The sequence below is a fragment of the Zootoca vivipara genome, chromosome 4 (genome assembly GCF_965207765.1).
Source record: "Zootoca vivipara chromosome 4, rZooViv2.hap1.1, whole genome shotgun sequence".
Lineage (NCBI taxonomy): Eukaryota > Metazoa > Chordata > Lepidosauria > Squamata > Lacertidae > Zootoca > Zootoca vivipara.
In genome coordinates this window covers 82,648,448-82,675,008 of record NC_142587.1, presented here as the reverse complement: position 1 = coordinate 82,675,008, position 26,561 = coordinate 82,648,448, and the positions used below count along the sequence as shown (strand labels likewise).

Sequence of the window (26,561 nt, the reverse complement as noted above, 5' to 3'; positions counted from 1 at the left end):
AGCTATAGTGTGATTGATTTCAGCTATAATGTAAAGCTTTAATGTCGGTACTTTAAACTCCATTTTTGGCATTGAAAAAAAAAAGTAAACGGTAGGTCATAAAAATGCAAAGATTGTTTCTGGACCATTTATTTGTCATAAACCAGAGCTGAAGGTTTGTGAACTTGACAGCAGAGAATAGTTACAAAGGTTACTCTATCTCTATAATGCTCATTGATCATTCTCCTCATTATTGTTATTTATAGCATTTCTGTTGATAGGGCTTAAAAATCTATAACAGGTCAGAGCCCTGTTCAAGATAGATACAAGAACAAATAATCCATGTTTCAAAGAATCTAAGGAACTATTAAAAGTTTACTGAAAGGTTCCTGACAAGGAGAGGCTGAAGAGATGGTAGCAGAATGTTTTATTATTTGCCAGGGGGTGGAAATAGCATGCCTACTTTTCTCTTCTGTAATTAGGCAAGGTACATCAGCTGCAATTTAACATTGCATGTTGGTGTTGTGCATGTGGGGCTTAAGGCTAATACAGTATATCATTTTTTATTTTGCTCAAGCTAGCCCCACACCCCAAGCTCTTGAACTGCAGAGTTAACATAATTTTTATTTTCCTTGATTCCTCATTTATTTTACTCACATCTTCCTGCTTGCCTCTGCTCCCTAAGTAGCCATGGACCAGTGCACGTCCAGTGTTGGGATCCTTGTTGACTACAGTTTTATCATATCAGGAGCCAGGCTCCTCCTTGCACTCTCTCCCAAAAATGAATTTACCCTCTCTCACATTTATACATTTATAGAAATGTATGATGATATCACCTCATTTTATGTTCCTTCTCCCCTCTGCCCCTGTAGAGGCAGTCAGTAATGTGGGGTATTAGTGGGAAAACTGAGAATGTGATAGTGGCCTATCTTCATAACTATACATTAGGGAAACAGGAGGAGAATTTGACATGAAGTTGCCATTCTTGGCAGCAACCCCATGTATTGCTGTCTAGAATCCTGGTAATCTCTGCTGGCAGAGATTATGTGAACTATATCTCCTGTCATCTCTGACCGTTGACTGTATCATTGGAGTTGATGGGAGTTGAAGTCTAGAGGACACCATTTTGGCTGCCTCGGCTGTTGGGTCTTAGTACCTCCTCAGGTCTTTCCCCTTTACTTGCAGACTGCTCTGTAATTGGCTGGGGGCATATGACACATTCCCCTGGGACTTAGTGATCACTTTCTCAGAAGCAAGTTCCTTGGACTTTTGTGAGACTCCCAAGTACATATGTAAGGTTTCATAATGAATCACAAAATTGCTTAGCAGAATTGTCGGATGAGAACATGAAAATGCAGCCCACAAGTTCTCCAGAAGGAATACTTCTGCATCTCTTTGAAACAGAAGTAAATTGTCTGATCTGTATGTAAAAGCTGCAATTATACAGGAATCCTCAAATGCAGTATAAAAATTGCAGTCGTATTCTAAATCAAGAGTCACTTAGATTCTTTTGTCAATACTCCTGCTAATACTATTTCATTACCGTTTCAAGTTCCTTTCATTTCATGAAGGATAATGAAGTCCATTGTATAAAAATAAATACCCTTTGAATCCAATAATAAGGGTGCTAATAACTTTGATTTTTTTTTTAAAAAAATGCTTTTCATTGTGAAGAATGTACTATAACACCATTCTTCCAATGTAACTATTAGCTGGTTTTATTTTTTTAAATAAATGTCAGATTAATGTGGGTTGTTCACTTATGCATTTTTAAAAGTCTGAAGGAGTGGCTGATAAAGTATTTTGTAACTTGGCAATAAAAGTACAAAAAACTAATTTTCAGAGTTCATGAATTTGTCAGTGAACTGGTTCATTGATTTATAATACTGCAGTCATTCACCTCACACTTCTTAATTACCTCTTATCCTTGGAGTTTAATTGCTTTACTTGTATTTTCAAATGATTTTTTTATGAATTGGGAGTTTGTATTTTAATGAATTATATTGTTCTCGGATTCCCCATGCTTGGAAAACTGCGTAATTGGCCCATTTTCCATACCACAGCTGCATGCATAAAGCTATGAGCAAACTAATACTTGACATACCAAAGTGCTAGAAATTAAGAGATAGTTACACTGTGTAGGAGACATTCAATTATGTGCAATAGAAATCCTTCAAAATTATCCCCAAATAGTAGATGTTAAACAAAAAGGCGTCAAATACTGAATTTCCTGGTTTTAAACCCAGATATATAAAGTTGGAAAAAAAACCAAGCAGCTCTTTTACCAAGCTCTGAAGAGAAGGAAAATGGAACTTGTATGCAAATCTGGTGTCTCGAATTACTTAACCTTGAAAGAAGAGTTAATAGATTTGACTTAGGTACTTAAAATTATGAAGAGCATAATAAAACGCAGATCGATCTTGCTTTCCGTACTTTCACAGCATTCAAACAAGAGGGAGCTGAAAGTTAATGGCAAATGCCTTGTATCAAAAGGGAAGGATGAAACTATTTTACCCAGCAAGGCACTGTCTGCAGTGGGGGGTGGTTGACTTTAATATTATGCAGTTGTAAGTTTTACAACACCCTTACCAGGCTTACCAACAACAGGAATGCTTTTTAAAAGATTAACGGTATATATATATGATACCTTTTTGAGTGCCCAGAGTACTTCACACACATCTCATTAATCTTTACAACAACCTTGCAAAGTAGGTCAGTATTAATTCCCCATTATTGCAGATGGGGAGTGAGGGTAGAGGCTGCAATTTGATGGCAGAGGTGAAATTTGAGCGGAGTTGCTTTGCCGTTCTAATGCAGGTAGTATGTATTTATAGTACCATTCTGATCCCACCCTAATGTTGGTTGGTCCCCTGAAGGCAGAAATGTTCCTCATTTAAAGTAGGTAAAGGTATAGTTAAATTGGGGAAAGTGAGATTTTTCCTTCTGAATCATTGAAAGTTTTTCTATAGAAGTTACTCATTAGAATTGCTTCGCCACGCACTTGCCTCTAAATTACTTCCTTAGAACTTGAAATGGTCCGATAGTTAGGTGAATATTTCTCTTGGTCTCCTTTAAGTATTTGACTGATTTGGATATAAATTCGAACTGGGATTAATTAAAAACAAACACTTTTGCTCAACAAGAACTTGGAAAACCACTGTTTTGGAAGATCTGTCTTTAAACAGCACCTAGTATATAGAGTGGACTCTTCGTGACCCCATGGACCAGAGCACGCAGAGACAGGAATGCCTGGCGTGCTCTGGTCCATGGAGTCACGAAGAGTCGGACACGACTAAACGACTAAACAACAACAGCATATAGAGTAATAATGTACAGCTGCATTCTCCTACCTGGGATCTTCCAGACATTTTGGACTACGACTCCTATCACCCTTAGCCAGGATGGCCAATAGTCACAGGGGAGTTCTGGTCCAAAAAGTCTGGAGGACATGAGGTTGGGGATGGCTGGCATGCAATGATGCAAGGATATATGTTTGTCTGAAAATTGCTGCCGTTCTAGGCAGCAGTCCTACATGCACTTACTTTGGAGTAGTAGGCCCCATTAGACATACGGTTGTTGTTGTTTAGTCGTTTAGTCGTGTCCGACTCTTCGTGACCCCATGGACCATAGCACGCCAGGCACTCCTGTCTTCCACTGCCTCCCGCAGTTTGGTCAGACTCATGTTGGTGGCTTCAACAACACTGTCCAACCATCTCATCCTCTGTCGTCCCCTTCTCCTTGTGCCCTCAATCTTTCCCAACACCAGGGCCTTTTCCAGGGAGTCTTCTCTTCTCGTGAGGTGGCCAAAGTATTGGAGCTTCAGCTTCACGATCTGTCCTTCCAGTGAGCACTCAGGGCTGATTTCCTTCAGAATGGATAGGTTTGATCTTCTTGCAGTCCATGGGACTCTCAAGAGTCTCCTCCAGCACCATAATTCTAAATGCATCAATTCTTTGGCAATCAGCCTTCTTTATGGTCCAGCTCTCACTTCCATACATCACTACTGGGAAAACCATAGCTTTAACTATACGGACCTTTGTCGGCAAGGTGGTGTCTCTGCTTTTTAAGATGCTGTCTAGGTTTGTCATTGCTTTTCTCCCAAGAAGCAGGCGTCTTTTAATTTCGTGACTGCTGTCACCATCTGCAGTGATCAAGGAGCCCAAGAAAGTAAAATCTCTCACTGCCTCCATTTCTTCCCCTTCTATTTGCCAGGAGGTGATGGGACCAGTGGCCATGATCTTGGTTTTTTTGATGTTGAGCTTCAGGCCATATTTTGCGCTCTCCTCTTTCACCCTCATTAAAAGGTTCTTTAATTCCTCCTCAGTTTCTGCCATCAAGGTTGTGTCATCTGCATATCTGAGGTTGTTGATATTTCTTCCGGCAATCTTAATTCCGGCTTGGGATTCATCTAGTCCAGCCTTTCGCATGATGAATTCTGCATATAAGTTAAAAAAGCAGGGAGACAATATACAACCTTGCCGTACTCCTTTCCCAATTTTGAACCAAAATTGACATACGGTAGCTGAACTTAATTCTTCTGAGTGTGTTGGCCATAAAAACAGGTGCAGCTCTTGCATATTAACTGATGTGGCTATACATAATGTGTGCAAAATGCTCAGAGCAGAACGTTCGCACTGTTGTTCATTACTGCAGTAAATAGAATAACCTCCTTCATAACTGTCAATATGTCTTTTCCTTCCAAACAATGCAGGAGCAGCTGCAATTTTCATTTTCTCATGCACATATTCATAATCTTTCCTGTAATACTTTTCACCCACTTACTCTGGTTATTTCTTCCTCTGTCGTCTTAAGGTTCTCCCCCCCCCCACTTTTGACAGTGCCCCAAATGTGACATCTTGGCAGGCATATTAAAATACTTAGGAAGTACAGTATGTCTTCAAAGTATTGACTGTCAAGAGTCTGGAGGTTTGTCTGAATCCCACTTGCCTGTAGAGTTTTGACATTATGATAAATGTCCCAACCTACAGCAGCCTTTCAGTGAATAAATCTCATACTCTTTATTTAGGAGGAGACTTTGGCCTTTTCTCCCCACCCCCCACCCCTTTATGACAAGAAAATTAAACACATTTTAAAAGTAATACTGTTCCCCCACACGCACATACCTTATTTCACACAGAGATTTTTAAGATTCTCCCCTCCCTCTTTTTAATGGAAAGCTAAGGTTGACAAATCTGTAGGCTGCCTAATTTGCAGGTACGGTCTGACAAATATCCCCAGGCAAACAGTAAGGTCATATATTAATTATGATTAGAAAATTACATTTTCCCTCTCTTCAAATAGTGAAAATTTACTATGTGCATACAAGAGAACATTTATTTTTTAAAAAATTCAGTGGACGGGTAATTTATTTTGCATCGCAAACATCCACCAATTTGCCCTTAGGCTACAACGTCTACATATAATGGAAAAGGTTCTGCAAGTCATTCCCCATGTGAGTTGATACAGAGCTAGTTATGTAATGTGTGAAAGTCACTCTAGAGAATTCTGCAGCTGAAATGCTCAGCCAATTCAGTGCAGAATGTTACTCTGAGAACGAAAGGTGGACCTGGAAGCAGTAGCTTGTTCCCTGTAGTACCTCTATAATCCCCACACCCTGCGATTCCAATGCCTGCTAGTTTGGCTAGTCTTAGCTAAAATGCTATGCCATTCTGATCATGGAATTAGCACCTGTGTTTTTATATATGTAGAATCTAAGCTTAAACTTTGAGATCCAAGGCTGGATTCTAGCCTATCCAACTGCACTAGCTACCGACTAGTTTCTGGGCCCAATTCAAAGTGCTGGTTTTGACCTATAAAGCCTTAAACATCTCAGGACTGTGATACCTAAAGGACAACCTCTTTTCGTACCCTGAGATCATCTTCTGAGGTCCTTTTTTGTGTGCTGCCTCCTCGAGAGGTCTGGAGGGTGGCAGCATGAGAACGGGCCTTCTCTGCAGTGGCTCCCCATTTGTAGAATGCTCTCCCCAGGGCGGTTTGCCTGGTGCCTTCATTATATACCTTTAGGCCCCAGGCAAAAATGTTCCTCTTTAACATACCCTTCGGCTGATTGTCATCCAAAGCTCTTTTAAAATGTGTTTCTTTTGGGGGGATATTATACGGTTGTTTCTGTTTTTGTTTTTATTTTGATTGTGTATTGTTTTTTATATTGTGATTTTACCCTGTGAACAGCCCTGAGGCCTGCAGGTGTAGGGCACAACAACAACAACAACAACAACAACAACAACAACAACAACAACAACAACATGATAAGGTCTTACCGACCTCTTCAGCCCAGCAGGATATTGCAGTGCCTTACAGTTAGTTGCTGCTTTGAATCTTTCCTCAAAACTGACCTTCATTTGGCAATGCCACAATTTCACCTATGTTGCACCAATGCTACTTCACATTTGTCTTGCCAGTCTTACTTGGCTCCCAGCCAGAAATTTCACAGTCTTGTGCCATATTCATGTTCTGCTAAGTACCTAGCTAACATTTTTTGCTGTGGAGAAATATCTAGTTCAGCTGTTTGGCTGGGTTCCCCTGATTTTGAGCTGAGTGGTTTCTTCTTAACAGTCATGTTGTTGTTGTTTAGTCGTTTAGTCATGTCCGACTCTTCGTGACCCCATGGACCAGAGCACGCCAGGCACTCCTGTCTTCCACTGCCTCCCGCAGTTTGGTCAAACTCATGTTGGTAGCTTCGAGAACACTGTCCAACCACCTCGTCCTCTGTCGTCTTCTCCTTGTGCCCTCCATCTTTCCCAACATCAGGGTCTTTTCCAGGGAGTCTTCTCTTCTCATGAGGTGGCCAAAGTATTGGAGCCTCACTTAACAGTCATAGGAACGAAGGAACTTCTTGTTGGCTAATTAGTTGCCATCAATTGTGAAGACATCAGTCAGATACAGCCTTTAAAAGCAAAATATAATACTTGGCCAAAAAAAGAGCAGTGTGGGTTTAAAAACCACCTCCTTGCTTCTGCTATCTGGCCAGGTGGCTTCTGGTGCAATGTGGTCATGTGTTGTGTGCTCATTGAAAGCCTAGAACGAATGCAAATGTGAACATAGAAGAAGTGATCCGTGGGAAGGCCCCCCACAGAAAAGAGTTGATGGCCCAAGCGAGGGGGGATCAATAGTTCCTGGTTCCCCAGAAAGGCAGGAGAGAGAGACAGAGAGGGGCATTATCCACACAATCTATTGAGGGTTATGGACTTACAATGGGGACGGGTGTGGAAATGAAAGCAGGCAGAGCTCGTGGTGAGTAAAGGGTAAGTTGTGAATGAGATATTTGACACAGAAAAAAGAGCTTTCAAGAATTAGCAGAAGTGGCAGAGATGACCCATCACACTAATCCATTTTACTGAGGGGACATTTCATTAGTTGCAATATAATGGGGGGGATATAATTTGGGTTGCTTTTTGCAAATTGTGAAACATAACAAGGTTTTAATAACCAACCGAAAACGTGGTGTTTATAAAATTTACTGTTTGTATTTTGACATTGTTACATATTTGCAACGGGCATGCAATGCCCCCCAAAATGAATTACTTACAGGGACTTTGTTGTTGTTGCTTTTTTCCCATTAGAGATGTGTAACATGAAAAGTAGAACTGCGTATCAGAGGACATTAGCATGCCTAGCGTCGTTTCAGAATAAAACACAGTGCTTCCCTTTAAGGCACAATAGCTCTATTTTTCAAGCGTACAAGTCATTTGATTTTAATCACCAATTCTTTCCATGTAAATGGCTTATGGTGAAGCAAAAGCAAATGATACAATCTCATATTCTTAATGTGAAATATGGACACGCAGCCTCCCAGAAAGCACTGCCTCTTGAATAAGTTATGACGGTTTAGCAAAATCTGAAAATCTGAGTGATAATCGAGCATTGTGAAAGCCTGCAGATAAAAGCCGAGTCGTAAAATAAGAGCTACCCATTGAAGCAAAAATAGTATGATTATGATTAGTGTTGTTTCTTCATTGTGTTTCCCCCATTTTTGTTTCTGGCACCACACAGCTCTGATTTTCACTTAGGAGCTTCTGCATAACTTCCATCACACAAATTGCAGTTTCAGTTGCTTGGAGTCCAATCTTGCCGAGGCGGATTTCATGGGTGCTCCCTTGAATAAGGAAGCTGAATAAAAGAAAGCCATGTTATTTTCTGTTTCGAAGCGTTATTCATTCTTTACCTTTTGCCCCACAAATTACATCCGTCTCACACGAACTGGGACCTGGTGGCAGTGCCTGTCCTTGCATAAACCTTTCCTCTGAAATGCCACTTGCTATAAGTTTCTTCAAAAAGCCTTCTGCTCCCTTACAAGCAGGCACATAACCCGATTTCTATTAAGCCTGCACCATCCCTTTGTGTCTCCCAATCTTTCCCCCCTATAAATTATTCCATATATTATGTTGCCATCTGTCCTCCTATCTAATACATTGCCCTGGTTCTGCATGTGTTGCTACCACTCTTCCATGAAATGTGATTCCATCTCCCTTTCCCCATCAACCATCTTCTCTGGGTAGTATTGCATCTTGATGGATAAAATCTACAAGAGGCTCCTGCTTTGTAACTTCTACGCAATTCAGTGGGATTTGCACCTGAGCTTGCAGAGGAGCAATGCCAGTTAACTTGCTCCCTGCCATTTCCATATGACTCAATTATATTTGGTTGACATGAAATGGGAGACAAATGAGTGTCGCCAAAATAGCAAAGGATAACAAAATAACCCGGTGCCTAGAAGAATCTTTCCTCTGTTGAATTTTTCATGTTGTCCTCTTTCAAATCTGTTTTCAGCTTGTTCTGGTTTGTCAGCTGTCTGAGTTCTTCTTCTTCTTCTTCTTCTTCTTCTTCTTCTTCTTCTTCTTCTTCTTCTTCTTCTTCTTCTTCTTCTTCTTCTTCTTCTTCTTCTTCTTCTTCTTCTTCTTCTCCTCCTCCTCCTCCCCCCCCCCCCCCAGGTCACTGTTAATGTAGCTTGACTCCCCCTCCCCCCCCGCTCCTTTTTCAAAGGTAGCACTTTGACAGAGAGCAGGTAGTTTTTCAGAGAAATGGCCAAGTGACACAGGTTGACGAGCTACAGCAAAGCAGGTCACGACAAAGTAGTTTGGAAATTGGATTGGAGGAGGTAGAAAATTGAGTCCTGCCTTATAGAGGGGCCAGGATCGTGTACAAAATGCACCAGAATTGAACAAGTCACAGTTGGGTTGCTGGGGCAGTAAGAAATGACCTACATCGTGGGAACACATTGGTGGAGAGGCAGGGAGGAATGAGTGGGTTTGCTGCTTGTATTTGCCGTTTATTCTCAGTTTGTTTCCTCCTGCTGCTGCGTTATCGAAACAAACACGATCTTCTTAGAATAACTTAGATGAATTGGGTGTTCCAGGCAGTGATCGCTTAGGCATGTGCATGGATGTGTCCATATACATTAGACAGGTATAATGTCTCTTCTTCATTGCACAGCCGCAGAAGAGGGGTTTTTGTAGTTACATTATGGAGTTCCACAGCATTATCTCTGGCTCAAAATGGGCAGCATTTTTTGCAGACCAAGGATGGGGAACCTATGGTTCTGCAGCCGCTATCAACTCAGACCAGTGGCCTTGCTGGCAGGGGTTGATAGGAATTGTAGTTAAGCAACACCCAGAGGGCCAAAGGTTCCCCACACTTGCTGTAAATCAAGGACAGGGAACCTATGGCCCTCCATAGGTTGTTGGGTCATGGCTCCTGTCAACTCTGTTCATTGGGCACGCTGGCTGGGAGTTGATGGGAGTTGGAGTCCAGGATTTTGCACGGTTACAAATTGTGACAACTTTGCTCTGTTCAGAGGACAAATCTACGCTTGATTTCAATGTAGCGGAAACGGAGTCCGGCAGTTAAGTTTTGCACCTTAGTTGCCTCTGCAACGACTGCCATGTCGAGGGTGGATGGGAATTTAGTGTTCAAGGATGAGTCTTCGGGCATATACATTTCCTTTACTTAACTTAAAAGTAACTTAAGCATTACAAAAAGAAGATAAATAAGGTGAATAACATTAAAAAAACCTTATAAAATGCTAGTATTACAAATCTAAAATACTGATTATTGATATACAGTTGAGTAGCTCTAATTAAATCATAATTATTTGAATCAGCAATGCAAAAATTGGGCTGCAAGCAAAAGGTGATATGAAAGGGTGATATACGCTGAGAGAAAGGGATATTTATACCCAGTTTTTCCTTTGGGAGAAAGATACTTTTCTAACCTTTCTCGGTTAGCAAAGAAAACCAAGACTACATTCCACAAAATATCCAACTTCATGAAAAGGTTTGGTAAATCAGATGCCCAAAATACATACACTGCAACTTCTGCAATAATTTTGATTAAACATAATTTACTATCATCAAAGCAAAATAATTTCAGCAGCATCTTATAAAACTGCATCAATTGCAGACAATTTCTGTTTTTTTAAAAAACCTACCTGGGTAGAGGTTACACAGACCTGAATTATACAAGGATGCGTTTGGCTCACATCTGTGCATACTTGAAGTATAAATGTATAAAAATAGCATTTGCCTTGAACACCACTTGCTTAACTAACCTATAAAGGCTGATTGATTAAGCCAGCCAAATTCAAGGTTTTCTTTTTATAAAAGGCAACAGAAGCAAGATAGGGAATGGAGAAGTCGTGATGTGTTGCATTGGAGTAAGGAAAAATCAGCAATAGGGCCTGTTCCTAGCCAAAATGGATGCATAAGTGGGAATATGTCAGGGTCCTCATCACTGTCATACTTAGTATGCAGAGGTTAATAATAGACTGCTGTAGACTTTCCAAGATGTCAAATATGGGATCTGCCCTGCTAGAGCTGCAGCTTATCAGTTTAAACTTCTGTAGCTGAAATAGACTAATAGGAGAACATTGAAGAAGATTTTCCTCCATTTCTGCCTTGCTTGGTGATATGCATTGAAGTATCCATGAAAGTCTCACCCCTGTCCTCTTGTCCCTCCAGTGTCCAACTTGAGTTTATAATCTCTTGATGCACCTATTTTAGCATCCCCTGCTGAGCAATGGTGCAGGGGGTCTTTGAAAGATCTACATTGGCTACCAGTACGTTTCCGAGCACAATTCATAGTGTTGGTGCTGACCTTTAAAGCCCTAAATGGCCTCGGTCCAGTATACCTGAAGGAGCGTCTCCACCCCCATCGTTCTGCCCGGACACTGAGGTCCAGCGCCAAGGGCCTTCTGGTGGTTCCCTCGATGCGAGAAGCCAACTTGCAGGGAACCAGGCAGAGGCCCTTCTTGGTAGTGGCGCCCACCCTGTGGAATGCCCTCCCATCAGAGGTCAGAGAGAAAAACAGCTACCAGATTTTTAGAAGACATCTGAAGGCAGCCCTGTTTAGGGAGGCTTTTAATGTTTTATCGATTATTTTATTTTTCTGTTGTAAGCCGCCCAGAGTGGCTGGGGAAACCCAGCCAGATGGGCGGGGTATAAATAATAAATTATTATTATTATTTCATCTGCAGGTTTGTCACCTGAACATGTGCACAAGTGAAAATTCCATCACCAATGGAAGCAGCACAGGCAGAGCTTGTTTATAAAAAAGAAAAGTTGGCATTGGGATGGGAGAGTCTTGTTTAAATGCCTTAGTTAGACATCATGTAGGCTTTGGAATCGCTGCTGCCGCAAGATCATAGACTTGTAGAGTTGGAAGAGACCACGAGGGTCATCTGGTCCAAACCCTTGCCATGCAGGACTCCTCCACCCAACAAACTCATGACCCTGAGCTTAAGAGTCTCATGTTCTACTGACTGAAATGTCCCAGCTCACAGACATACTAAGTTGCTGTTGGTTGTGTATGGTGGTGGGCAACTACCGGTATGTGTTGAGAAGGCAGGGCAGCTGCAGTGTTTGGGAAAAGTGAGCTTTTGTTAAGGTGAAAATACCAGAGACAACAAAGCTGAGTTGATGGGAGGAACTGAATTGCTCATAAAGCATCAGTCTGGCTAAATCCATCGTAGAGTGTAATTTTTATATAAACACAGGAGGTTTTGCAGTTCCATAGTGACTGTTCTTCCATTTTAAAAGTTGAATGTGTAATTTGCTCTACAGGACATACTTGCTGATGTTGAAACCGCTTAAGCTGCTCCATTATATACTTACTCTTCCCCATATAAACCAACCTGGACCCTGAAGGCCCACCTGAGGTCCTTCTCAGTGTCTCCCCTCCACAGATGGTATGGAGGATAGAAACACAAAAACAGGCCTTCTCAGTGGTGGCTCACTGCTTATGGAATGTTCCGCCCAGGAAGATTTGCCTGGCATTATCTTTATCTATTTTTAAGTGCCTGGCAACAAATTTTCATTTTATTTGAACTTTTATTTGGCCTAAATTTGAAGGGTTTCCAGTACTTCTGGCCTTTTAGAGTGGCAGGACGTGCAAGACTTGCCTTTTATCTCATTATTATGATTATGATTATGATTATTATTATTATTTCTATGCCGCCCATCTGACTAGGTTGCACTAGCCACTCTGGGCGGCTCCCAACAGAATATTAAAAACATGATAAAACATCAAATCTTAAAAATTTCCCTAAGGAAGGCTGCCTTCAGATGTCTTCTTTTTTTTAAGGTTTAAAATAAGCTTTATTGAAGTTCATATTAAAATACACTTTCTTAAATTCATACATACCCAAGCAAAACAATAATATAAATAAAGAAATCATAACACACAAAATCATATATAATGAAATAATATTGAAAGTATAACATATAATGAAATAATAATGAAAATATAACATAAAAATTAACCTCACACCACGTCAAACTTAGGTTAAACTTAAATAATCACAATACTCATGATCGTGGCGAAATCAGGATAACAAAAGGGAAAGAAAAAAGAACAAAAAAACAAAGAGAAATTACACTCAAATACTCATTCATTCCCATAATATAACATAACACAAAAGAACGTAAAAAGGGGGAAGAAATGTAAGAAAAAAGAAAGAAAGAAAGAAAGAAAGAACAAAACAAAAGCATTTAAAATTAAACTATAAAAAACTTCCGATTGTCGACTTAACGCTTATTCATCCTTTTCCTCCTTTACTTGTTTTCGCCTAATTCCCTAGAAATAATACCTCTTCTCCTTAACTTTAATGATTCACTCTCTTCATGCATTCTTTAAATTAAGCAAATCACCAACTCTGTTTTAATGCCTTCTTTTTTAAAATAATCTTCCACTAATTGCCATGGTCTGCAAGAAGATCAAACCTATCCATTCTTAAGGAAATCAGCCCTGAGTGCTCCCTGGAAGGACGGATCGTGAAGCTGAGGCTCCAATACTTTGGCCACCTCATGAGAAGAGAAGAATCCTTGGAAAAGACCCTGATGTTGGGAAAGATTGAGGGCACTAGGAGAAGGGGACGACAGAGGACAAGATGGTTGGACAGTGTTCTCGAAGCTACGAACATGAGTTTGACCAAACTGCGGGAGGCAGTGCAAGACAGGAGTGCCTGGCGTGCTATGGTCCATAGGGTCACGAAGAGTCGGACACGACTAAACGACAAAACAACAACAACAATTGCCATTCGTTTTGGGTCTTTTGTCTAGGTACATTTCTAATTGCTGCCATCATTTTGGCCAGATTCATGTATCCCACCATTTTAATTTGCCATTCCTCCACCCCTGGTAATTCTTCACCCTTCCATTTTTGTGCTAGCAATACCCGGGCTGCCGCCCCACCATACATCCGTCTTCTAAAAGTCAAATAGCTGTTTATCTCCTTGGCATCTGGTGGGAGGGCGTTCCACAGGGCGGGTGCCACTACTGAGAAGGCCTTCTGCCTGGTTCCCTGTAACCTCACTTTTCGCAATGAGGGAACTGTCAGAAGGCCCTCAGTGCTCGATCTCAGTGTCTGGGTTGAACAATGTTTTTTTTTTTCCTTAAGAAATGTTTCTATTTGTTGTTATTGGTTTTAGTGTTAATAATGTGTTCATCAGTCACTTTGGGTCACTTTTGTGAGGAAAGCAACTAATAACTATTGGTAATAATCATAATCATATTTAATTTTTCACCCACAGGAAAAACGACTGAAAGAAAAGGCAGCAAGAAGAGAAGCCAGAAAGAAAAATTCAAAAGTAAGGCTATTTTTCATTCTTTCACAGAAAATTTATGACCTCTGCATACTATGAAGTGTAAGAGGAAACTATCTTATTTTAGGAATCTAAATAGGCAGTATGTATCCTGGAAAAGAGATCATTGTAGAAAGTTCACTGAAGATGTCAACTAAGTGTTCTGCCATGGTGAAAGCGGGAGAAGTTCAATGCTGAGAATTGCTGGAGAAGGCGCTGGAAGCAAAACAGCAGATATAATAACATGAATTGGCAAAACAATACAGAACTATACAAAACTGCATGGTAATACACTGTTAGAACCAGCATATGAAGATCTCCCATCCTTCCGCGCCAGTCATAATTGTGTTTAAGTGTTGGTTAAGTGTTGGCTTCTACATTAACTGCAGCCATCACTAATGAAAGTTTCCTCTTAACCTGGTTTTGAAGCTAGGTAGCGTTCCCGGATTGAGAACCTTCAAGACAACTTGGAAACTTCACCTGGTTTAAAATGCAGTGGCCAGTGTTCCATTTAGAACTCTGGAGCCAGCTGCACTGGTGACCAGTTCATTTCCAAGCCCAAACCGAGTTGTTCACATGAATGATGGGAGTCCTAAATTGCTTAGGCCCCCAAATATCTAAAAGACCTCCTCAGACCCTTTCAGGTGTTAAGATTGACAGAGGGGGCCCTCTTTGTAGTTCCACTGCCCTTGTGTCAGGGGGAGACAGACAGACAGACAGACAGAAAGAAAGAACTCTATTAGGGCATTTTATTTTATTTTTTGTTATTTTGCCATTAGTACTGCTTCATTATTTCTATCTTCCTTTGTACATTATTTCTATGTTCTTTGCACGACATGGGTTTTGTCTCTCCCCCCCCCCCCCCCAGAGTGTAAATTTTCATTTCCCTTGGATTATGTATGAACCCATTTGAATGTAATGTAGCCATGACTAAAGGAAGTGCAGTGCAACGTTACTGATTTAGTGTTCAGGAAGAGTTTTCTTCTAAGTGAAGTTTGGAATCCTTATGCCACACATAATTCCCAGGAGCCAGCCTTCCAAAGAAGATGTGAATGCAAACCGCATGTTTAGCTGTTAATTTTGCATTGGCATATTTATTGGGGCAAGATGTTCATCCTGTTCAAGGGACATACTGATTTTTTTCCAGGACGAAGGTCCAATTGTGTGTGTCATTTCGTTTACCTGAATAACCGTGATTTGTACTTGACACTTAGCAAAGATTAGTTTCCTCTGAGAACAGAATCAAGGTGCTGCTGTGCTGAATCCCCTTTCTGCATTCTCTTCATATTGTCAGTGGAACTTGGAGAACTGGACTGGGAAAATGACTTGCATTGTAGTCTAGAAGTTGAGAAACCAGTGCTCTTCTTTAAGAAACAAAGACAGGCTGTGATGAGTAACTCTTTATTAAAATGTAGCTTTCGGAAATAGCATATTGCAGCATGGCGTACAAATCATGTCTGGGGTTGTGGGTACTGGTCCTATAAGCTAGATCTCAAATATGTTTCTATTGTCCAGCCCAGGGCCCTCACAGTCAGGAATTGAAGCCTGATTATAGCAAGATGTTTCTCTGTGCTGACCAGGAATGGGCAGAAGGCCAAACTTATAGTATTTACACTTCACCTGGCTAATTCAAGCACTTCAGGTAGTGCAGAATAGTGACCTATGTATTAACAGGGACCAGCCACAGAGGGCCTTCGAAACCTATGTTAGGGGAAGGGCCATAGCTCAGTGCTAGATCGCATGGTTTGCTGGGCAAAGGTCCCAGATTTAATCTCTGGCATCTCTAGGTAGGACTGGGAAAGACTCTTGACTGAAACCCCAAAGAGCTATTGACATTTAGTGTACACCAAGGATGGGGAATGTCCTTGACTCGATGGACCAGATTCTTACCAGCATCGGCCTTGTTGGCCAAGTGACATCAGGTGGAAGATGCTTTGATTTAACCCTCTGGCCCATCAGCTGATGTCGCAAGTGGTTGCCTGATGGGCCCAAGGACTCGAGGCTCCCTACCCTTCTTATAGACCAGGGGTAGGCAACCACATGGACACAAGTACAACTCCCATCAGCCCTAGCTGGGATGATGGACAGTCAGGGATTATGGGGAGTTGCTGTTTACCAACTTCTGAAGGATTACAAGTTCCCCTCTCATAACCCTCTCTTTGGGAACTGTTCCTCTGTTGGCATCTTCTGCCAGCACCATTTTTTCCTAGTAATTTATATACCACCTGATTTTAGTGAAGCCTTTACTGAAACCTTCAAGCAGTATTTAAAAACAACACATTAAAATGATCGATAAAAGACAGTTAAAGCAGGTATTCCATTCCTAATTAAAATGAACAGTAAACCATGCACAGGTTAAAACACATGTAACTTCTGCATGTCCAAATGTGCTTGTTTTAAATGCACATTGAACGGAGTATTGAACTGCGAAGGCGCCTGCCTGACGTCAGTAGACGGAGAGTGTAGCCCACAAGGTCAGTTTTTTATCATTTATATCTTGTAAGTTTATATTTCTTTCTCTCCTGTTGGAATGTTGACGGAATGGGGTCAGGGCGCTTGCTGGGAAGTTGACCTCACTGTGGCCAAGTTCCAGAAATGCCTCAAAAGCACTTCTTCTTTACCTTCTTTTTCTTGATCAGATCCCAATCCCTACCTCTAGCTTAACAAAGACTGTTTAGCAGTGGCTCACGGTGCAGTGACTGGCATATTGTTTTTTTGAGGTGTTTCCCACTCCCTGCAGAGCCCTAAAAAGAAACACCACCTTCATCTTTGGTTAGGCGTGAAAGAGAGAGCACAAGAATGGTCAGCCCTTAGTCAAGAGATTTTGACAGCTTGGAACCAAGAGTCAAATTCTTGTGAGATTCCTGGGGAGCCAACAGTGATGTGTAGAGAAGGCAGTCCCAAACTGACAGGAGCCCGAGGGATTCTTTTAGAGCTTATCCTTGCATCAGAAATCAGTCTAGTTTCAGCACCAGTGCCTGAAGACTTTCACAAGTTCACCCAGGGTCAGGATCAAGGAGTCCCATGTGGGCTTTCATATTTAACGCTCCGGAAAGAAGCTATAAAACCAGCACTGACTCTTACAAAAGAAACTGCTGCTGCTGAATCAAAAATACAGGTTTTCTCTTTGCACCTCAGAACTCTAAACCTTTGTTACATATCTTTAGGTGCCAGGCAAAAAAAAAAATCCTCTTCTCCCAAGCCTTTGGCTAATTAAACTTTTAAACTGGGGAGCAGAGGACGGTATTGTTTTGTTTGTTAGTTACTATGTTGCACGTTTTTGTGTTTTTATATTGTAAAACGCCCTGTGATCCTTGGATGAAGGGTGGTATAGAATAATAATAATAATAATAATAATAATAATAATAATAATAATATCATCCAATCATCCACAAACAACAAAACATTGGTTAGTGCAAATGATTAAGCAATCACTGCTGTATAAGGTTGTGGGCACACATCCCATTCTGTGTAATTTGTTAATTTGGAACAATTTCAAAGGAAGGATGCTTGAATATTTTTTTAAGTTTACATGGCCGTCCATCAATCATATTCTCTAGGCAGCTTACACAATAAAAATAAACATTTATGCAGTGTTTAAAAATACAAAATACGACAATTGAAACAAAAAAGATAATGTAACAACATAACAAAATTCCCTAATTGAGACATAAAGAATTTGCAGCTCTGTTTAAAACTATGCTAAATGAGTGAGAGCATAAAGTTTTAAATCTGAAAACAGATTAAAACAGAAAATAAGCCTAGGGTTTGTTTGGAGACACAAGTGTAAAATGGCCTTCAGCTTAAATCGAGTTTAGTGCAATTTCAGTTTCGTAGCAATGAAGGAGTCGTGCCTAAGTACAGTGGTACCTCTACTTACGAATTTAATGTGTTCCGAACACACATTTGTAAGTCGAAAAAAATTGTAAGTCGAATCCCATAGGAATGCATTGGGAGAAAAAATTTGTAAGTCGAAGCAGCCCTATCTAAAAATTCGTAAGTAGAAAAAATCCTATCTAAACCGCATCCAAGATGGCGGACAGAGCTCCATTCGTAAGTAGAAACATTTGTAAGTAGAGTTATTTGTAAGTAGAGGTACCACTGTACCAAATGTGTCCTAGGTACCATTTCCTTTCTTTGCAACCCTAGTGGACTGCAGAGTGTCTTCTGCATCCAGGAATCCTTATCTGGATGAAAACATATTTGGGCATAAAGCGCCACAGCATTACAAGATGTTTTTGAAATGGCTTCTGTGAATAGCTGGCTCTGTAGGTCTGCTTATCACCACTTTGTGATTTGTGAAAGCATGCACAGTTAGGGCTAGGATCCATGCCCTTATCTTGAACTTCTTTCAGACATTTTGCATATCACGAAAGATAACATTGCACACAGAATACAAATCATGGCGGTCTTATTAGAGTTGGTGGTATAATAAAGAGGAAAGAGATTATCCCAGCTCAGTGTGAAACTGGAGGCGAAAAGTTATATTAGGTTCAAGCCAACAAAGAGAAATAATAGAGATCTCAGAGTCTGTTTTTATGCCACTGTGTATATAAAAAAATTGTGCTTAATCTGCATTGACTTCCATAAATGATCATCGGTTTACATTTTCCTTTCAGGCTCATGGCTCTGAAATGTTCCACATTACCTATTTGGTGTGTGTGATGATATACCACAAGGGAGAAATGCAAAAATATATTGGGGTGGGGGGTGTCAAGTTGGTCCAGTCCTATTATCATACCTTTTGAAAGAGGACAGATTTGTGGAAATTGCATTAGGGCAACACAATAAAGAAGAATGGGAGTGGAGAAAGGGTAGGGAAAAGCTTAATCTTTCTGCCTCTGCAGCTGCTATTTAAAGTTTAAAAACCAGTCACATTACTTGCACTCACACAATTCACATCAAACCTAGCTTGTTTCTTTGATATTGCTGGGATATGCAACAGGCTTCTCCCTGATGCTCAAAAACTTTCTGTAGTTATATAACACTTCCAGATATTCAAAGCATTTTGCATTCATTATCACGTTGCATTCTTTAGAACAACCTGTAAAGGTTGGTCAGTTGCCCAAACCTTAGTGTTGTGTTATTGGGGTTCTCATTGAAAGTGTGGGCCTGAGTTAGACTTGATGCTGAATGAGTTAATGGAAACGGTGATTTCAAAACCAATGACTTTCTGAATCATAGCTCAAGCCATTATCCTACACCAGCTCTCACCACTGAAAACAATGACTTTCTTCAGCCCCTTTTTCATTTGGTAGAATATGAATGGAGTGACCTAATCTTATATTCCAGGTCTTTCAAATATTATTATGTCCCTTTTCATCAAGCTGTTATTATTCCCCTGCCCCATGCTCTTTGTTACATTGCCCATTTCAAAAGCATTTCTTAATTTATTACCTGCCACTTAGTGTTCATGGTTCATCCATGCAAATCAATATTCCTGGTTCTTGTTTGGTTATCTCATTAATTTTGGAAGATGCAACTGTCTCAAGCAGCTTCTGTGTTTTTAAAAATTTTCAGTACTCGTTGGCCTGAGAAACTACTCTCTCTCTCTCTCTCTCTCTCTCTCTCTCTCTCTCTCTCTCTCTCTCTCTCTCTCTCTCTCTCTCTCTCTGTGTGTGTGTGTGTGTGTGTGTTAAAAGTTAATCAAACTCCCAAGTCAAAGGCTTCCAGCATTGGCTACCAACCTTCAGGGCTGCTTTGTAGTAGTCCATCTCTCACATGAAAGGTGTAGGGTCTTCTTCCCTGATCATAACAAGTTCTGTTTGGACATAGTCTGCACTGCCCCTACCCACTTCTGCTCAGGGATCGAAGGAATGAATGGGAAGGGGGCCAGGCTTGGGTCAAAATGGTCACCACCAGTTTACAGATGGAAAACTGGGGGAAGCCATTTTGATTCTGCTCCAGGGGCTCACAATTCATGTTCTGAAACTGTTTTGGATGGGAAGGTTCTAGCATCCAGAAATAATGATAGTGACCAAAGCTCCACAGTGGCAGTCATGTGTGGTATCAGCATGCCCTGTCAGTACAATTATTTCCACTTGAGCAACAGGACTGTTCACATACACCAGGCACCCCCCAAACTCGGCCCTCCAGATGTTTTGGGACTACAACTCCCATCATTCCTAGCTAACACCCAGTGGCCAGGGATGATGGGAATTGTAGTCCCAAAACATCTGGCGGGCCGAGTTTGGAGATACCTGACATACACCCTCTTGCGTGCCCTGCACCCTCTCCAAATCTGCTCCAGAGGTTTGGAAAATTTAAAGGAAGGAAAGGGGAAGAACATTCCATTGTGCAAGCAAAAATCCTTGCTTTGGCAGAACATTGACATAGTAGTACTCTGGATACAAATCCAGCAGCTTTGAAAATGATTTTATTTTATTTTATTATGAAAAAAGGGTTGGGAGAAAGGGGGAGCCTCGCCATGCCACAACTCTAAACCCATTATCTTCCATTTTGCTTGGGGTGGGGGGTTATCTTAATGACATCGGCCCCCAGAAAATTGAGGCAAATCTGCCAGAACCAAGGGAGAGTGGTCCTAGTTGTCATTAGCCCATTTCAGATGACTAATGTGGGTGGGTGTGATGATCATGGCTGTTAGCCCTGACCAACAAGCATCTATTGAAATGTCCCAGCTGATCCTATGTGTGTATGCATGTGTAGATTCTGTTTAAGAGGATAGGAGACCTGTGACCCCCAGCTTGCATCAGCCACGGCAAGTACATAGCCATTGGTCGAGTATTGAGCCCAGCAACATTGTGTGTGTGGGGGGGGGAATGTGACAGAGGCACAGATGTCCCATTCCTTGTTTACACAGATAGCTGAATGCATGTAGGTTGTTGGTGTGTCTGGTTGCCATGACGTACACAGAATTGGTACACAACATGATGGTTGCCATAGTTCGGTATTCCCAATTAAGGTTGTCTGAAAAGGGCTGCAAGTGGTCTTGTCCTTGAAGGAGCAAGACCCTTCTCCCCCCCCGCTCTCTCCAGCCGCTGGTCAGATCTGTGGCTATTGAGCAAATCAGTGTTTGGGGGAACTTTATTTAGCAGCCTTTAAGAATCCGAGCTCTAAATCTTTCAGTGAAGTCCAAGAGAGGATTTGAGAATTAACTTGCCTTGAATGAGCCTCACGATCTCTCCTCTCTAGCTATTTTTCTTTGGCTGTGTTCAGCAGTTTTGTAGATCAAAGAGCCTTCAAGTTTTAAAGCAGAACACTCCACTTACTGCTCTTTTCCCTCCTACCCCAAAGTTGTTTGTGGCTTACATTTCTACATGACCTACTGCCAGCACGCCTCCCTATGCCATCATCGATGCCTCAGAAAAAGTAATAATAGTTACAATCAGCAATCAGAAAAACATTGTCTCTGTGTTGGTTAATTATTTTAGGAACGATTATTCAATTTAATTAAGGCTGTGAGGATCATTAAGATTCCAGCTGCAGGAAGGGTTTGCTGCTGAACCTTTAAGCTTCTCCTTTTGAAATATGTTAGGGTTGTTTCAAAGATTTTGAAAGCACAAAGCACCCTCGTTTCTTCACCATTATGCCCCATTCAAGAAGCAGTACACAACTGCTTGGTGGTTCAATCACAGTGGTTTAGTGCCTAAGTATAGAACAAAAGAACCAGAACTTGGGAAACCCTGAGAAGATTTTGTTGAAGATTTATTAAGGTTGCAATCTTCACACCACTTGCCTGGGAGTAAGCCCTATTGAATTCAGTAGGAGTTGCTTCTGAGTAGTTACGGTTAGGTTTGCGCTGTAACCTGTTACTCAAAACTTCCGTTTCACCTACAGCAGGGGTCCCAACCTAAGGCCCGGGGGCCGGATGCGGCCCAATCGCCTTCTAAATCTGGCCCGTGGACAGTCCGGGAATCAGTATGTTTTTACATGAGTAGAATGTGTCCTTTTATTTAAAATGCATTTCTGGGTTATTTGTGGGGCCTGCCTGGTGTTTTTACATGAGTAGAATGTGTCCTTTTATTTAAAATGCATCTCTGGGTTATTTGTGGGGCATAGGAATTCGTTCATTATTATTTTTTCAAAATATAGTCCGGCCCCCCACAAAGTCTGAGGGACAGTAGACCGGCCCCCTGCTGAAAAAGTTTGCTGACCCCTGACCTACAGTATGCAACACTCACCAAAACCTTTTTTGTTTTTGGACCTCTTTTGTCCTATCCATCAGTTTTCTCTCCCCCCTCCCTCACCCCCCCCCCCATAATGCTTTTTCTTGCGAGATTCTTTTCTTTTAGAGGTGAGCTATACAATCAGCAGAATTATATGGCAAGCTCTTTCTAGACTGTCCTGCTTCAGCTTGTAAAGTGGGGTGGGAGCTTCCCCCCACCACCACCATAAAAGTGTCTGGTGCATAAAACGACTCCTTAATAAACTACAAATTGTGATGAAGGCAGATTTTTAAAGCAGTGTTTTTTATAACAAAAAAGAAACTGTTACAATTATAATTAGTACCCAGAAAAACCAGCCATCGCCTCCCTTCTTCTAGTTGGTATAAAATGCTTCAGAAACATTTCAGATCGCAACTTGAATATTCAACATCTGAATAATTTTTTACATGTTCTTCTAAGGCTGTGGTGCTCACTGCTTGGTGCAGAGCTCCTTAAAGAGGTAAATCATTTTGAGCTCTAATGAGTGTAAGCATGGCATATGAAGTGGGATTGAAGTAAGGCCTGTCCTTGGCCCCTCATTCTGCCGTTTGTGAGCTTTTCACTGGATGTTCCATTGTTAATATAACACATTCTGTTTTCAGTGGTCTTCCTGCCCATCTCCTTTCCTTATGAATGGCGAAGTTGTTTGCATATTTGTACTGCAGCATCATTAAATATGGGTACGCTTGCGAGCTTCTTTGACTTAAATGACTGGTTGTTTGTGCAGGGCCGTTTGAAGTTGTGTCAGCAAAGCAGATCACCTATAGATAAGAAAGAATGATCACTAATTGTAGCCTGAGTCAACTCATGCTTATACAATTGATTTACCATTTAGCTGCTCTTTGAGATGGAAATCCATAAAGAACATTAAGTTTCTTTTTAAAAGCTCTCACACAGTATCATTTTCTCGGTAATGAATGTTAATTGCGTGATACGGGGGGGGGGGAACGTACAACTGTTGTTTTTAAATAACCCTTTCCTGAGTCTTTTAAATGGGGGACATTTGCAGTGAGGGTGATTTTTGCTGTTCACCCTTGACATTAGTTGTTTTGGTCATGTGTCGATGTACCCCGGTCCAGATTCTGCAAGGAACTGCCACAAATGCCTACAACCCAATGTTCAGGTCCATCTTCCACACACTTACCTCTAGGCATTTCGGTAGTAGTAATAGTAAACAAATTTTGAGAGTAGGCTGAATACTACAACCAGTAACCTGTAATCCAAACCTCCACCATCATTTTTCATTTTTTTTGCCGGGGAGGGTAATGAATGTAGCTTGTAAGCAATCTTAGCAGGGAACCCCCCACCCCCCTTGGTTTTCCCTCGGAGTCAGAATATGTGGCAGAGTCCACTGACGTACTATTTGTTTTTCAATGGGAAAGTGGCATCTGCTTATTTGGAAACATAATACCCCTGGCTGTTTGGTTTCCTTCAAATACATTTCTAAGCAGCTAAACTGCTTTGAGTCACAACTTTTTTTTGTTTTTGATTAAACAGCCATATGCTTCCGAATGGAACAGTCTCAGTTGTTATATTAAATTTGTAGATGACTCGCTACCTTACCAAACTCAATTACCTCACATCCCCCCATCAGCCCTTTTAGGAGGGAACAGATGGAAGAGTTCTGCTGCCCTGTCATGTTTTTCTTGACTTACGATCAGAATTTCTAAAGATAATGTGTCACTCGCATGTTTTGTATTTCTCCCCTCTGAAGATATGCTTTTGATTGCTCTCTTCCTTAGCCTGCAGATTTTACGCAGCTGGGGTGCCTTCTGGCTTATGATATGTAGCTGAAACCAGCATCAGTTCAAGACTGGAGAAAATGGATCTTAAGTTGGCTCTTTCTGAGACTGATCACCCCAACAGTAATTAAGCCCCCCCTACCCACCCACTGGGCTCTTTGGCTGGTGGCTTTTGCTCTCATCTCCATGTCAGGGCCACGTAAATAAAAATAAGATATGCAGGCAGAGGAAGGCCTGTTGAATTTGGCTGGGGCTCTTCACACATTCTGCATTCAGGGCACACATTCTGTGTTAACCATTCTGTGGAGGAGCCTCTACCCAGCACATCATGGTGGTTCCTGCATTCTAAAACACGAGTAGGCAGACTTTAGGCTTGCGGGATCTACTTTTTTAAAAAACCCATCGGATCCTGAGATCCACCAGTCAGAGCCAAGGGCAAAATAGTAACTCAGGAAGGTGACGATTATCCTAATACAGTGGTACCTCGACTTACGAAGGCGATCGGTTCCGCGGCGCTCTTCATAAGTCGAAACCTTCGGATGTCGAAGCGTCCATTTTGCGCATGCGCGAAGTGAAAATACTTCCGGGTTTGCCGACTTTGTAAGTCGAAACTTTTGGAAGTCGAGGCATTTGTAAGTCGAGGTACCACTGTATTAGTAGAGGGAGCTCTCTTGGCACTTCCACCACCACCAGAAGTTCAGGAATGGTGGCAGCTGGGGAGTGGAATCTCCAAGGTTGTGGAATTCCTTCCCTACAATGGTACATATGTCTTGCATATGTACTTGTTGTACATGTAGTTTTCACCTTGCTTTGGACATCTGAGTTGTGTTCAGGTCCCACTCACACAATTATTTTGTTGAATACTGCCTGTTGTTGTTGTTCAGGTACTGATGAGCACATGCTCAGCCCAGGACAAAAAGAATGTGTCCCACTGATGCTTCTTAATATAGTTCCTAAACAGTGGTGCAAATGTGACCACTGAACCAGCTGTATAGAGTGTTACTTACACTGTTGTTTCAGTCTTAAAACCAGCCCCCCCCTTGCATCTCTTTGTCACATAATATATATATTTTGAGTGCTTTCTTTTTCACATATAGAGGAGATGCCTTTGAAATAATTTCCATATAGAGTCTTTCCTTCAGCACTCAACATAGGTAGACCTTTCCACAATATTATCCCACTCAAAAGATGAGAGCCGCCAAGGAGAACACCTCTCCTTTCTGGTGTTCCTAAGTTCACTATGGCGACATGCACGAGCAACATAACACGCATGCAGTTTGGTGGAGGCACCTTCCCTCGAGGTGAGCAATATCCTTAAATAGTCATGATAGGAAACGACTAAAAATAAAAATGCAAAGTTCCCCGGTTTCCACGATTTGGAATTGCTAATGCTACTCTCAAAACTAAAAATAAGTATTTGCGTAGAACTTAGTTTTGTCAGGTGATGCCTATGACTCACTAACACACATTTTACAAGTTTGAACTATTGCAACCTTTTCTGCTGCTTTTCATAGAATGGATACGCCATATTGAATTGTAGCTTCAGAGAGGGAGGCAAAGGGTCACCCAGTCCAACCTCTCCCCCCCCCCAATAGTCCAACATCCCTGACAGATGGCCGCCCAACCTCTGTTTAAAAAACCTCCAATGAAGGAGGGGAAAGTGAAAGGTATGAAATAAAATTGGTTGGAGGGAGATCTCCCCCCCCCCATTTCATGGTTTGAGGCAGATAAATACTTTGGCTTTTCTGGTTCTTACCTGCCCAGTTCCCTCTTGATACACAGAGCTGCAATGAATGCTGTCCTGTGTCATCTTTATTGCTCTTAAGGGTATAGGAAGCTGCCTTATATGAAGTAAGTCCATTGGTACATCTAATTTGGTAAGATCTACACCAGGCATCCCCAAACTTCGGCCCTCCAGATGTTTTGGACTACAATTCCCATCATCCCTGACCACTGGTCCTCTTAGCTAGGGATCATGGGAGTTGTAGGCCAAAACATCTGGAGGGCCGCTGTTTGGGGATGCCTGATCTACACTGATGAGCAGCAGCTCTCCGGGGTGTTCAGCAGAGACTTCCCCCAGCAATTTCCTAGAGATGACAGGGATTGAGCTACATTTCCCCCCTGCCAGGTTGATCTGCTGCCACTGAAGTTGTCCTGGGGCATAAAACAGAATATTTTTTGACATTAAAGAAATATGGCCTAATGGCGGTGGCAGAGTTTGGGTGGTTCTCTGTAGGTACATGTACTGTTGGGTGGTTGGAAATAATTTAAAGATCTGTTTTATTTTACAGTGGTACCTCGGGTTACAAACGCTTCGGGTTACAAATGCTTCAGGTTACAAACTCCGCTAACCCAGAAATAGTACCTCAGGTTAAGAACTTTGCTTCAGGATGAGAACAGAAATTGTGCTCTGGCACCACGGCGGCAGCAGGAGGCCCCATTAGCTAAAGTGGTACCTCAGGTTAAGAACAGTTTCAAGTTAAGAACTTAATTCATTCCGGAGGTCCGTTCTTAACGAATTAAGTTCCGGAACAAATTAAGTTCTTAACCAGAGGTACCACTGTATTTGCAATGTGCTGCTTA

General features: G+C 41.6%; 1 protein-coding gene across 1 annotated transcript in view; it reads left to right on the top strand.

Annotated features, from left to right (window-relative positions):
• Nucleotides 1–26,561, top strand: part of DDX10 (DEAD-box helicase 10) — a 169,811-nt gene that overhangs the window by 110,552 nt on the left and 32,698 nt on the right. The window contains exon 16 of the mRNA XM_035114420.3: nucleotides 14,021–14,077. Within this exon, the coding sequence (XP_034970311.3) occupies nucleotides 14,021–14,077 (57 nt within the window). The remainder of the gene's footprint in view (nucleotides 1–14,020; nucleotides 14,078–26,561) is intronic.